Source organism: Sturnus vulgaris, chromosome 6, assembly GCF_052056855.1.
Source record: "Sturnus vulgaris isolate bStuVul1 chromosome 6, bStuVul1.hap1, whole genome shotgun sequence".
Lineage (NCBI taxonomy): Eukaryota > Metazoa > Chordata > Aves > Passeriformes > Sturnidae > Sturnus > Sturnus vulgaris.
Window position 1 is genome coordinate 18,492,046 of NC_142248.1, and position 14,669 is coordinate 18,506,714.

The 14,669-nt window shown below is 34.5% G+C and overlaps 1 protein-coding gene across 1 annotated transcript in view; it reads right to left on the reverse strand.

Annotated features, from left to right (window-relative positions):
- The window catches only part of CDIN1 (CDAN1 interacting nuclease 1), a 121,581-nt gene that overhangs the window by 87,698 nt on the left and 19,214 nt on the right, over positions 1–14,669 (reverse strand). The window contains exons 2-5 of the mRNA XM_014891585.2: positions 7,164–7,209; positions 6,244–6,308; positions 3,018–3,078; positions 1–73 (exon numbers count right to left, since the gene is read on the reverse strand). Coding sequence (XP_014747071.1) covers positions 1–73; positions 3,018–3,078; positions 6,244–6,308; positions 7,164–7,209 — 245 coding nt within the window. The remainder of the gene's footprint in view (positions 74–3,017; positions 3,079–6,243; positions 6,309–7,163; positions 7,210–14,669) is intronic.

The following is a 14,669-nucleotide window of genomic DNA, read 5'->3' on the forward strand; positions in this document are numbered from 1 at the left end:
GGATGGCTTGTTCTTTTTCTTGTAGAAATCTTTCCAACACAATACGAGCCATCAATGATGGGGCAAAGTCCACCTAAGCCCAACAAAAACAAAAATTTCAAAACAAAGAATTTCAGGAGGTAAATGCACTTAGATGCATGCTTTGCAGAACTGTAATCTATTTGTAGATTAAAACTAAAGAGCAAAATAGAGGAAACAGGACCTTTTACCAATTATCAAACTTGACTATTTGCACCAAATGTGTAGTAGTAATCCACAGTGCCAGTGGAAAACCAAATAAAGTAGACAACATAAAATCCTAGTTATTATGTTTGTACATTTTGCATCTGAACCACCCTTTGTAAAAGACGACAATGAAATCCCTTTTATAAGGTTATCTATCAAGGAAAAGAAGTGGTGATCCTTTGCTATGAATCCTTGTTCATGTGGTACCCATCAAGTGATACCACACATCCTTAGCATCAATATCTCTGGCAGATGTGTTGGGCTCAGACAAAATTACTAGAGTTTATATTTTGATTTTAAACAAAGCCATTCCTTCATTTCAACTTTTTTTATACGTATGAAAAATGCATAACCTAGTTGCTCCTGAAATAGCAATAGCTTTTTGGATGCCATTAAAATACTGCTTTAGTGAATCAGAATTTTAACTATGAGACAGCAAACCTTGGCCACACAGTGTCATAATGAACTTTCTTGACATCTTTTCAAGTTCGCTATTAGTGCAAAAATTTTATCTTGATTTAGTAACTACACAAAAAAGGCTACTCCATTTGTACATACATATTTTTGCAAATATGCATGTACTTGGATGGCCTTAAATTCCCCAAGTAGAGAGAAATGCTTTCCATGGAGCTGCTTATTTCCAGTAACCCACATCAGAGCTGACACATGAAAAATGGTGAAATTACTGAAGGTAGTCCAGCCTGAATAAGGACTACCTTATTAGTTCAGGTACTTGCATCGCCCTAATTTTCATATTAATCATGTGTCCATCTTTCTTTGAAATAGGGCCATCATGCTTCATGTCAGAATTTAGCATGTAAGTAAAATTCATAGTGCTTCAAATCTCACTTGAAAATATTTGTATGAAAAGAAGACTGACTGATTTTATTTTTTCTAACAAAAATGTAATTTATTTTAGTCTTTTTGTATTACATAAACAATATGAACTGTTGGCAAATAATTTCATTTAAAAAATGAATCAGAAGTAGTTTTATAAACCCTCAAAAAACATCCCCAAAAGATAACAACATGGAGCTTTTCCTATTTAACAGAGCTGCTACATACTGTAATACAGCTATGTTATATATTTCTCATCAATTTTTACAGTTTCCACTGATTAAATATATATTGACTCATAAAGTATTGCCATTACATCAATTGTCAGCAGATGCAAGAGTGTGTCATTTAAATATTAACTATCATATAAAAATGGCAGCTTGATTGTTTGGAAGCAGTAATCTGAGGCTGGTTATTGCCACGTTTCCCTAATGCATTAGGTGGCAGTCACAAAATACATTGCCTTTCTGATATACCTGCTACTACATAACCAGAAGCAGGTAAGTTCTTTATGTAGCTCCCCTTTCTCTTAGATTTAATTTTTATTTATTTCTGAACTGCAGATATCTTTGATCTGAATTGCAAAAATGCATTAGTGAAATATAAACAAAGATATGCTCACTGGAGTCAGAAATTATATGCATCATCTCTAAATCAATGGGAAAAACATACAAAGAACCAGTAACAGATATATTACTCTGTGCTTGAAATATTTTTATGACAGTTCCCATATAATACAGGAGCAATATATCATCCATTGGGATGTTTACCTAAATTCTTAATAAGATTGTACTTATTTATGTAAAGTACATTCTATTCTCAGTACTTTAAGACTTGTCTTTTCCAGAGATGGTAAAAAGCTATACATTAACACTAATATGAAATAAATTCCTGATTCTATGCTAACTGTACGATCAGGTTACACAGACACTTCACAGACCATTAAAACCTTCCAGTAATTGATAGGTAATCGCTCATTTGCTGGCTGCAGCAATGTACATGAGAGAAAAACCATTCCTTTTTACTAATGTAACATGGAGAACTTGCTGCTATTGCTACACTTAATGTTCACAGTGCCATATCATTTTTAATGCAAACACTCATTTTCTGCTTCCTTCTTACATTTTCTATTAAAATGCAACACAAAACAGCATACATTTCATTCTATCCCTTTGAGGATTGCATAAGCAGTTCCAGGGACTATCAGCTATTGTACTGTTACTATTACGGTAAATAAATATTTTACAGTTTAAAAAACAGGTATTTCATCAATTTTTTTTTTCAAGGAAACTCCTTGCCATTCCTTCAAACTTTTTACTTCTTCTTTAAGCTAGTGCTACAATAGCAGTTTTAAATGCAAATAACACCTTGTATAACAAGGCAAATTCATATTCTAGTTAATAAACAGCATCAATAAATTTGTCAAGACTTTAATGGCATCTGTACAGAACTTTTTATACACTGAGGAATTTATTCTGCTTAAGTGCTTTATCTTACTCAGTTTTGATTAGCCATCCTCTAATCCATATGAAAAGAAATAAACGGAGTCAGGAAAATGATCTGTTTTAAGTCTTCCTATTACTAAAAAATAGTAGTAACTTAGATGGGTTTTGTTATTAAAAGCAAGCAATCAAACTGATACAACTCCATTTAATCAATGTGAGAATTTTTAATAAGTTTATGCAGTCTGTCTGAAATTTTCAGCAAAATACAAATGCAGGGTATCCTACACATTTGCCTTCAAGTTAAAAGACTAATTACATGAACTGATTTATTAATAAATGTGGCTTTTTGTCTAATTATTTTAAGTACTAACAGACTGGGGAACCATTTAAAATGTCTAATGTGCCTTGAAACCATTTTTTTTAGGTTAATTACATTTCTCACTAAAGTCACTATAGATATGCCCCTCAGGTTTTACACCCGAAGATTAAAGAAAAAAGAAAGATGATTACCTCATTGGCCAGGTCCAGTAATACTGGGGCAGCTGCATTTTTCTTCACGCCATTCAGGTATCTAGACAAGACAAAGCCAGGTAATTTCGCAGTGGCAAGAAAAGGCCAGTTTATACATGTCAGCATCCCTTGTGAATCTTTTTCATTTGAGGGAAAATACCCCATTACAGAGTATTTAATGGGAAATCTTTTAAGAAGCAAGTATTTTAATCTTCAGGGTTGTATCCTATGCAATTCATCTGCAAATTATATCCATCTCAAGAAGTCCCTGGTAAAAAACCCAATATATCAAAAATTTTAAAAATGTGGCTTAATGACACACAAATAAATTTCATCTGTACTACTTAAAGATACATCACGGACAAATAAACCCCTATTATTCACTGTAAAGATTTTTGGTTCCACATGACCTTCAATTATAAAGGTGCACTGTATATCTTACTCAATTCACTACTACGCACAAAAATGTAAATTCTCAAATTTATTCCAGATTTTTTCGTCTGGGCAGTAGTTTAAATACTAAAGGCTCACTTTAGGGAAATCTGTCTAACAATTAATATTCTAAAGAGAAAACAAGAAATATTTAGGATTCAATAAAGGTTGATAGAAAGTCATTATCCTATCAGTGGCAATGGCTTAATGTTTCTGGTTCAGGGTATTACAGAATGATGTTTCTGACCATCGTTTCACACAATGACACTTTCCTCACTTCTGTTACTTTCACTGCTTGATATTTACATTTCAATAAAGCCTGAAATCTGTGTTCAGAAGCTGGTGGGAAGGAGCTATGATATTGGAAGCCACTTTGTGTTTTGCAGCCATGTGGAAAAGAACAATAGTTACCAACATTTGAACTTGCTCGTTTATCCTATCTGTATTCGCATAGCACATCATTACTGACATCATTAGAAGGCCACAGCCTTTCCAGCTCTATCATTATCTATCCATCAGAAGACTCTTCTGCTCATTAGTTACAGACATTAAAATTCTTTATCATTTTACCTTTCTGTGGAATGGGTGGCACACCTTTATAAAACGTCTTCACATAAGATTAGATAGAGGGATTTTTGCTTGCAAGTTACTCTGAAGCTTAATGAATTAAGGAAATGAAAAAAGCTTTTAGCTGTAACCTATTTCAGTTCCACATAAAAAACCATCCACAAAACATGTTTAAACATTGAAAATTTATAACAGAAGTAAATGAGAAATCATACACAAAATACACAACCAGGAAAATGTACTTGAGATTAATGTTCTCAAACGTGCATCTAGATGATCGAACAGCAACACTACAGTGACAATGAAGTAAATTTCTGTCAGATATTTCTAATGCTTCTGGCAGCTCCATCAGAGACTAACAAGTCTCACATGCTGATGGCAATACTGTTCTGAAAACTTGCTGATCCTTCTTGTACTTTGTGTTTGCCTAAGTTTCAGACGTCTCAGCCAACCGGAAGAAACTACTCTACTCAACTATTTTACTTTCTCCTAACAGGGACCACTGGAAATGCCAACCTTTAAAATCTGGTAGTTTCAGACCTAAGAAAGCAATGACAGCACAATTATTTGCTTGTATGTCGGCAGAAATACTAAGGAGTATAGTACCCAGACTGGGGTTTACAGTAGTAAAGTAGATGCTACAGAAGAGCAAAGGAGGAGATATGTTTGTCATATTTATGCCTGAAGCATTTCAAAGTGGCTTCTAACTCAAGTTGTCTGCTTCTGTAGTCTCCTAAACATACAACACAGTAAATCTATTAAAACAGGACTGAAATGAGTTTTTTAACTATTGACCAGAACATCTCTGATTTTAAAACATGTGCATTTTACTCAGCCATGTTAATACACTTGCAAAATGACATACTCAGAAATAGCATAAAGAATGATTTTCTCTACCACTACCACACAGCTTCATACATAATGCATTAGTTATGTACTGCTATCATACTTCAGACTACAGAAGAAGACAGGAGACCAAATTCTCCTACGTGATGTGAGACAAACTTAATCATACCTACAACCCTACTGACACCAATACAACTGCTGCTTTGCATAAAGTAAAATTTTGTCCCATGTTTCAGGTTGAAGTTTCAGGCTGGAACTAGTGATTTATACATACTCTAAGAAAAGGGTTACTTACACAGCAGTTACAATTACCACAGGCCACTTCACTGAAATTGTGCTAGTGAAAAATATTTAAAAGTAGTACTGTATATGCATGTTATTAGCACAACAAAATTTTAAGCCAATACTCTTCCTAAACAAGAATCAACCCTAGGAAAAGTATGATGCGATCCAGTACAAATTTTACAGAACAATACAACTACTAAAAAACCAAAATCAAACACCCAAACTAGTACACTTCACACTAGATATTCTTAACAAGTGTCTGATATAATTAGGCTGTGGTTAAGTTTTAAGTACATCACTCTGGTAGAAGCACATTTAATTGTTTACAAATGAAGGCTCTTTGTTTATTTTCTTGATTCATGCAGATTAGTATTAAGCACGAATATCATACATCACAAGTATGAATTCACTTGCCATGCATGCTCTTCAGATATGTCAGTCTACAAAGTAATATTTTAATTGCATATCTTTACCTGTTATCACTATGCCCCAATTATGTCACTGAAATATTTTAAGTAAAGCCTATAGAACTAACAGAAAAACTACAAGGTGTAGCAAGCACAGTTTATTAGCTTAAGATGCAAACAATTGTAAAATGACATAAAGGTTTTCATCCTCCCTTAAAAACTATTTCTGACACTTCTGTTGATAAAACAGAAGAGATCTAAAAATTAGTGCTTTAACTGCCAATACATGAATATGTAACTTTTTGTAACGTAACATAAATGTTTTTAACAAGCAACTGTAACAGAACAAGCTCTCTTGCTGTACAGAAGTCAACAGAATCAGTCTTGACACAGAAATCCTAAAAATTGAAAACTACAGGCAACACATAATAAATGCCATCACATACACTGAAAAAATATCTGCTCATCCTGACTTAGAGCTGGGGAAGTAAACTCTTTCTTAATCAGAATTACCAAATCCTGAAAAATTTCTGTACTTCCAGTGAAAAACATTTTAGGTGAACCATTCTGTATTCCCAAATTCTTAATTTATTGTTATATAAAATTAGCTTCATAAGCTAATTTACCCACAACTGCCAAAAAAACCAGTAGCTATGATGACAGTCTTAAATGGGATGGGGAGGTCATACCTTTGGTAGTAATTTTCGATAGCTTCAGCAGTGTGATGCTTGGCATGTGTTCTTTTGATTTGTTTCTAGAAAAATGAAAAAACAAAGACTTTTACAAATGTGTCATAGATCAAAACACAGAAATCATGACTACGCAAACAGGCGATCCTTGGATACACTTTGATAGATGTGAAGCACGTTTTTAGATTCTGTACAGAAATGACATTCAATCTACCTATTGAATTGAACGTCTTCAGACTGTACTGCAATGTACCATATGTAAAAGCCAGTAAGGTCACAATAATTGAATCTAAATAAGTTTACTGAAGGCTGCTGAGGGCAAAGAAAAACTTGTTCTCTCTTTCAACCTTTGTATTAATTTTCCCTCAATTCAATTTCATCTAAGTCTGGTGCACTCTAGTTTTACAATTCAATTGGCATTTTTAACCAGGAAGAACATTGCTTAAAAACAACTTATTTGAAAAACTACAAAAAGTAATTCCACAGAGACTTGCCACTTGACTGACACCTGTCATCTCATGATAAATGACTCCATTTTCTGCCTCTCTTGCCTTCTGCCACTCCGGCAATGGTCATTTATCATCATCTCTGTCAGCAATGGAAAGCAGCACTGACAGTGCAAGTCAGCAAACATTTAGCACATGGAACCACGCAACACAGGGAAATTATTATTGTCAGAATAATAATGGTTTAGCATAATTTATTACAGGTCCACCAAATAAGCAAAGGCTAGATGTTATTAGACAGATGGATGGGTAGGCTTGGCAGCCATCCACTGAGACTCAGGCGGTGCTTGATGTGGAAAAAGGAACATCCTCCAAACCAATCAGAAAGCTGGCAGTTCAATTACAAAGAAATAAAGGGACATTCATCATTCAATTAGGCACCTGTCAACCCTCACAAAGGAGAAAACTTCTAACCTGGTACTCCTGGGAGAAGATGCTCAGCAGAGTGGACTGCGATTGACTGGAACAAATAAAAGAAGGACAAAGTTAATTACTGGAGTGCACTGCAAAGAAACAAAAGAGAAGGGAGCTTCAAAGGTAGGCCTGCTGCCCTGTAATCTAACAGAACATGAAAACAAGTGTGGAAAAGTTGTTCCAGATGAACACCTCATACAAAGGCTTCCTGCTGCTAGGTCAAGGAGAGAGCATATGAGGGAGGGCAGGAAAATATAGCAAGAATTTCAAACCAAACTAGAATATTGCTCGGGAGATTCAACTTCAGAACCCAAAAGTCCTACCAGGAACAAGTCGTGGAGCTAAAAGATAACAGAGGAAAAAAAGGAAATTAAAGCAAAATTTCTATTAATAATTGATAGAGTTAAATTCCATCAGCAGTTGGGAACACACTGCTTGTTCACTGGCAACATATTGAAATTCATTTTGTTAGCAGCAAGGGAACTTCTTCAGTAGCTGTCTCATATTCAGGTTAAAAACTTCCCCCTCTGTCAGAAGTAGCATATGGGACTAGTGGAACATTCCCACTGAAACTGATGTGCTTTGAAAATGGAAACTTTCACAGCAGGAAGCCAAGATTCCCGGGAGTCGGTCATTTCCAAAAGCTGCCATAAGCTTCATTCATCTAAGGCTCCACTCAATGTCAAACACCTGGCAATGAAGCAACCTGGAAAGCATTCTTCCCAAGTGGGAATTTTTCTCTCTGAATTGTTAACATTTAGAAATGAGACAAGATTTTTTTCCTCTGAAAGGCAATCAATACCACACCGCTACTGTTTTCAATTGTCCTCTGTGGATATACCTACCTCATCACATCCTGAACGCTACTAATTACTCCTGATATATTTTTCTACTACATGCAACTTGAACAAATTATAATCTCAATAAATCGAGTTTTATGGTACAGCAAAGCATTATGAATAATTAACATTTTTCCTTTCATAAACTTACCTACTATGGCACAGCATAGGTAGTTCAAAGATTCTACAACGTCTAAAGTCTCACTCTTCTGTCAGATTTCTTTTAAGTGAATTTAACACCAGTATCACATCATAATTACATTAAAAGTACATGTTCTCTCCATACATAAATGACTCTTCTCCTTCCAACTATCATACTTCAGAAATATTAATTTAAGATAGGGAAGTCCTACTCCCACTTTCAAAAGGGAACACTGAGTCACAAAACAACTAAATGGTTGGATCAGAGTTAAACAGACAGTATGTATATGCAGCATGGTACAAAGTTACCTCTAAACCAAGCAGCTGAAAAATAAGGAACAAAGTGACTAGATTAACACAGTGCTGTATAAAGAATTTACAAGTATGTCTTATCTATAGCTGTGCTTCCAGGCTTTTTGCCATAACTGTATTTTGGGCTTGTCTGCCCAGTGCAACATCTGCGTGACAGCAGTAAGCTGAGCCTTGATCTTTGGTATTTTACACATGAGACTGTTCACCTCGAGTACTCACTGAGAATGAACTTTAGAACTGCAGAAAAACGATAGCAACACAAACTGGCTAACATATAGATTTATTAAATTCATAGATTACAGAAAAAAATATGTACAATGCAGTAAAGAATTTAATTTTTATTAAAGTCTCTATTAAATCAAATAAACAGTATTTAAATAATAAGTATTTATTTAAATATACATGTGACACAGAGGCCAGGAGTTACATGCCACAAAGCCTCTTCAAAAGGCGTACAATCCAATTATGACAATCTGCAACCTGCACATGTAATAACTAGAAGGTGAACAAAGGAAAGAAATTAGGATTATATACCTACACAGGCTACACATCTACAGAAAACTACGATATTTCAAGTTGATGTAAAAAAACCCCAAACCCGCAGGCTATAAATAAGTTGGATATATATGGCCCCCTAATGGCTCACCACATAACTATTATTACCTTGTAGATTTACATGGTCATAATGGTAGAACTGAATTTAAAGATAGATGTGGGAAAAAACCCAAAACAGATCAGGTTAACATTTGACTAGATTTCTGGCTTGAGTTCTCCTCCATTGACACAGCAATTTTTGTGTTTTTAGGCTATTCCAGGTATGATAATTGTACTTATACTACCATTATCCTATTATATACTGACAGTGACATCAAAAAAACCTATGACCATTATCCCTCCCTCCCATTACATTCCACCTTTAATGGCAGACTAGGAAATGCCAGGTTAGTGGTTGGACTTGATGACCTTCAAGGTCTTCTCAAAACTAAATGTTTCTCTTATTCTTGTCCATCTTATTTGTCCCCTTGGTGTCCTTGGATTTTGACCTTCTGCTTCAATTTAGTTCAACACTCCTCTCCTATGCTTCCAACTGTTCAGATAATTTAGAACTTAGCATGAATATTGAAAAAATTAATTCCAAAAATAGTGGAAACTGGATATATACTGGATTACAGTACAGAAACCACTGGGGAAAAGAGAATTATTTCAATAACACCATTCAAAGAAATTCAAGTCTTATTACTAGATGATCTTTCCCCTTCTCCAGAAGAAGTGGATTTATATCTTTGCATGGCTACTTCCATGTTTCTTTGGTTAACACAGTTCCCGTCTTAAACACTAAAACCACTCATCTGGCGCTCAGTGTTTCCTTGCTACAATTTCATTGAGACAACTTCCTGGCAAAATGAAATAGCTCCTCAAAACACAGATGGAGAATCTATTGAAAGACCCACTGAGTGAAAACTGAAACATCACGGTTTCAGAAAGCACTGAAAAACACAGTACTATGTATGTGGAGAAGGAAGAAAAGTCATGAGCATGATCCCAACTACTGATACTGACAGCAAGAATACTACCATAGAAGTTATCATTACTTCTACAGTAACAGCTAAATTCCCAGGGCTCCATCCATCCTCCAATACCTCTATACAAGATTTCAAAGCAACAAATGAGCAGACAAATGCATTTATCGCCGAGCTATCCATGAAAACAAATGTAACACTGAAAGTGTTTTTTATTCAAAATAACATTTGAGTACTGCATTATTGCCTTTCATGGAATAAACTATATAGTAAGCCTCATGGCTCACTTGAAGACTAGGAATATAGATGTTTGTAACAAGCACACTCTATTGTTAACAAACAACTGTAGAGCCAAGGTACATAATTGCTAATTTTTCTGAAACAAACAAACAAAAAATCCAGAAGTCAAAATTCTGAGTACTACCTCATTTAAACATTTTATAAATTAACTTGTTATCTCTCTTGTAGACCTAAGTATATTTTCCAGGGAAATAAGCAAACTTTTCTCTTAAGTTCTGTAGAGACAACTTTCATGGAAACATTTTCTTCTGCAATTCCAGACAGTAATGAATCTAACTCCCAGAGCTCTGTTCAAAGCATCCAGCCTTGCTCTTAAGATATCCTCTTTTTCTTGTATACTGGCATCCACAATGACACCAATTCACCTTTTGTTACTCTGTGTTGATGTCAGTGGCATACTTCCATCTGAATCCCTGGTGTACTTTTTTCCCTTCTCAATACGTAAGTGGATTTGAGCAGAAAACAGTGAAATCTAAAAGTGGCCAAAAATGCCCATTTTTTAAAAGATAAAATTATTTTTATTTTATAACACGAAGTATAATTTCTAGGTTCCAAGCATATAAAGATATAAAAATATATCTGCCATAAAAAAACCCCAGTATTACACTTATCAATATTTCTAATATACAAATCCAACATTTAGAATGGGATGCCCAAGTCAGTCCAGAAAAAGGAATAAGAGAAATTATCTCTAAGAACTGAGATACCAGTCAAGCTTAGAAAGAACACTGCAAATTTAGCGCTGGGAAAAGAATATGTCCTTTGGTCAATTACTAAGTAAGAATAAAATTTATACCATTCTCTTCTAACGAATCTCAGAATTTGGTAGACAAGGAATGTTATAATCTCTTGAGAGTGTTTCAGAAATGTTCTGGTTTGCAACGATTATTCATAGATAAAGTAGTAAAAGATAAGTTACTACTTCATAAAAGTTCATATACTACTTCATAAACTACTTCATATATTCATAAGTTACTACGTCATATAAGTTTAGTGCTTCATAACTAGAGTAGATACAGAACTTTGGCTAAGAAGCATCTAGTAATGATGAAAGCAATTTAATTGCACCAGACCATCACCTCAACAAAATGGAACTGCAGATGCAACCAAGATTTGGAGTGCTGTCCAGCTTAATATTTGCTACTTACTTCAGCCTCACCAGGAGAAAATACAAGCATAACAAATGTTATGCAAATATTATATTATCAGCCCTTGCACATAATGAATTATTTACAGACAAGATAAAACTTAGAGGTTTTTTACTTTATTTTCTGAGATTACTGAAAACATGGAGTTGTAGGTGCAAACTAAGTTTCCACTTGTTTCATATTTTAGAATGAGTTTCCTTTTCCTCATTTTTAACTCCACACTTGTTGCCTAAAGCAGAAAGAGTAAAAAATCAGTTTTACATTTAATATATTTTACCATGGAACAAAGGAAGAGTATCTAGAGAGATCTGTAAAAAAAACCAAAAAAACAAATCAAGAGTAAATATGAACTGCAGTATTTAATCCAGAAGTATTCATACAAATGGAGACAAGCAAGGGGAAAGCATAGTCCATAAGACAAATACATTATACATATAAACAGAATAGCTTCATTGTTTCCTTTTCACACAATGGAATATTTCACTTTATTAAAATGATAAATATATTGGTTAAAAAACTGAGTGTAGGGGCAGGAGCTGTGTTTCCAAAATTCAGAAGCTGTCACATGTGAAATCCCAAAGCTGCAGTGTCAAACCTTCTTGCTGTAGAACATAGACTGCCACTTAGCTACAGCAGGAATTCAAGTAAGGGGGAAAATTGTTTCTTTCCTTCCACAGTCTCTAGTGAGTATGCAGCACTAGTCATATCTTTCATGATATTTTCTGAAGTAGATAGCAAGAGTCTCTCATTTTTTTTAACTAAAAAGAACTTCCCCTTTCCATGTATAGTAAGTTTAAAAATACTTTTAAAGATACAATATTGAGCATTAAAGTAAAAGTAATAGGGCTAGAACTGTGTGGTGCTGCCATGCCAGATTTAAAATCTAAGTGAGGAAAGAAAGATATAAATCCAACAAATTTAAAAGACTAGTGGTGAAAGGGGAATTCTCCTCACATCTATCCTGAAGTTTCAAAGCATGCGTCTAAAACACATTTTTCCTGTTACACTATTAAAGACATGAAAGAAATCCAAACAGCCAAATTCTCGTCTTCCGTAATGCAAATGATTTGGAACAGAGACTCCTAAAGGAAGCAATGTTTATACCGCTTATCACATGCTAACCAGTCTATTCTAATTTGTAAAAACTCTGTCAGTAATGGATTTCAAATAGATCTAGCAGCATGGCTTCAAATGCATAACATGCACTGATGCATACAGCCTCAGTGGCTTCCCAGAACTGCAGGATGTGGGCAGCAAGCACCACAGTTACACCTGTAAATGATCCAATGCCAGTTTGATGGCCAATTTCCCACCTGAGAGGATGTGACAACTAGTGGATTCTCAGAATTTCTTCCATGTCAGGACTGTCCAGACAACAAAAAGACTTCTTAGCAGTCTGAATGATTCCACAAGAGAATCCAGGAAGGCTCGGAATACAAAAGGCCTACCCAAAGCTTGGGAACTGTTAGGCTTATATGCATCCAAGCACTGAAGAACATGGAACAAAGGAAGCACATTAACCACTAGAATAGTTAAGCTTTAATCTTTCTTCACTGTAGCCTCTTGTACTACAATCTTTCTTATACTTTAGTATGACTGTGGTCACTTCTCTAATGAAAATTCTCAAAAAGCAGAGTATTTCTCTGTAAACACAAATCTACCAATGATTTATCAGAAGCCAGTGAATTACCAATTTAAGTTAAATCAATATACTCGTCTATATACATTTGTGTGAATATTTTTAAATCAATAGGTGAGTTTGAATTAGACTTACTAAGTAACACAGAAGTATCTAAGTCTTTAATTATAACATGCTAACTTCTATAAAGTGGCCATCTTCCAAGCTTTCCAGCTACAACAGTTCAAGTCTGGAATACAAAAAACCACAGTTTTATTTTTTCGATGTAAGAAGCCTTCCATACAATCAAGCATTATTGGTAGCTACTTCTTTGGAAACTATCAAGTCAATACAGTTCTGTAGAGGAAATACTCCCATTACAAATTCATTACTATTATTATTATTATTATTATTATTATTATTATTATTATTATTATTATTATTATTATTATTATTATTATCATCATCATCAATGTTGTTATCATTAACATTATTGTTGTTATTGTTATGCTGTGTGTATGTAGAAATCCGTGATGATGTACTAATTTTAGACATCGTACGATTACATTCAAAATCAAGATGAAATTCAAGCTCATCTGAAAAACAATAGAATTAGTCAATTTTAAAATTCTCTGATATCCAGTTCAGTAAGCTGTACAACAGCTCAAATCAAAAGACTTAAATACAGATCCCTAAAAATTGCCTTTACCTCAAAGTCAATTTCATACCTTTGGCAGGATCAAAAATAAAACCCAAAGTAAAGATTCGGGGGAGAAAGATATTCTGCATTGCAGGCTTGCACTATTCAATGGTAATAAAAAGGTTAAATTCAGGCATGTGCATACAACTTTGCTGCCTATAGCCAGGGTTATGAGTATAACCATATGACAAAGCTCAGTGAAGGCTACTTGAGAAGAGTCATCACTTCCATGACCTTGACACTGGTTGGTCCCACAACTTCTATACAATTTAGTGATGTGCGAGAACAGATGATGGTGCAATACATAGAAATGGCAGCATTTAAAATTCATAGTAGCGTAAGGCCATTACTTTTCCCACTGGGCCACTTGAACTTTAATAATGTCTGACCTAGTTGCCCAATAAGTTCTAGTGGCAGACAGAGGAAAATTGCCAGTATTAGATACTGTTTGATTTTTCATTTAGGAAGACTTAGAAGTTCCTTTAAGAACAGAGCACCAATTCTTCCTGTAGACACCTAATTTTTTGGTGTCTCTTGTAACAACCAATATATTTTCAAACAACTGCAGACTATGAACAATCTGTATCAGATGTGAAAAAAATAAATTGCAGTGGTAAGTACAAATAACCAATACAGGCAATGATCCCAAATAATGCTAGCTCTTTGCAGAGATAAATTACACCTTCTTTCACCCACACCACAAAAATCTGACTTTCAACAGCAATAATGTAAGTGCAACTAAAAATACACCATAGTCAAATGATTATAAAGTATTTATGATCAATCTCCCAACCTGAAAAGAGAAGAACAAAAATGCTGGTTCTCCATTCATACATATATGGTTATGACAAGAAGAACAGCATCATGATTTAACAGTGGATAAATACTTAACATGTTAAAAAACCACAGAAATAGAAGACTAGCAGGT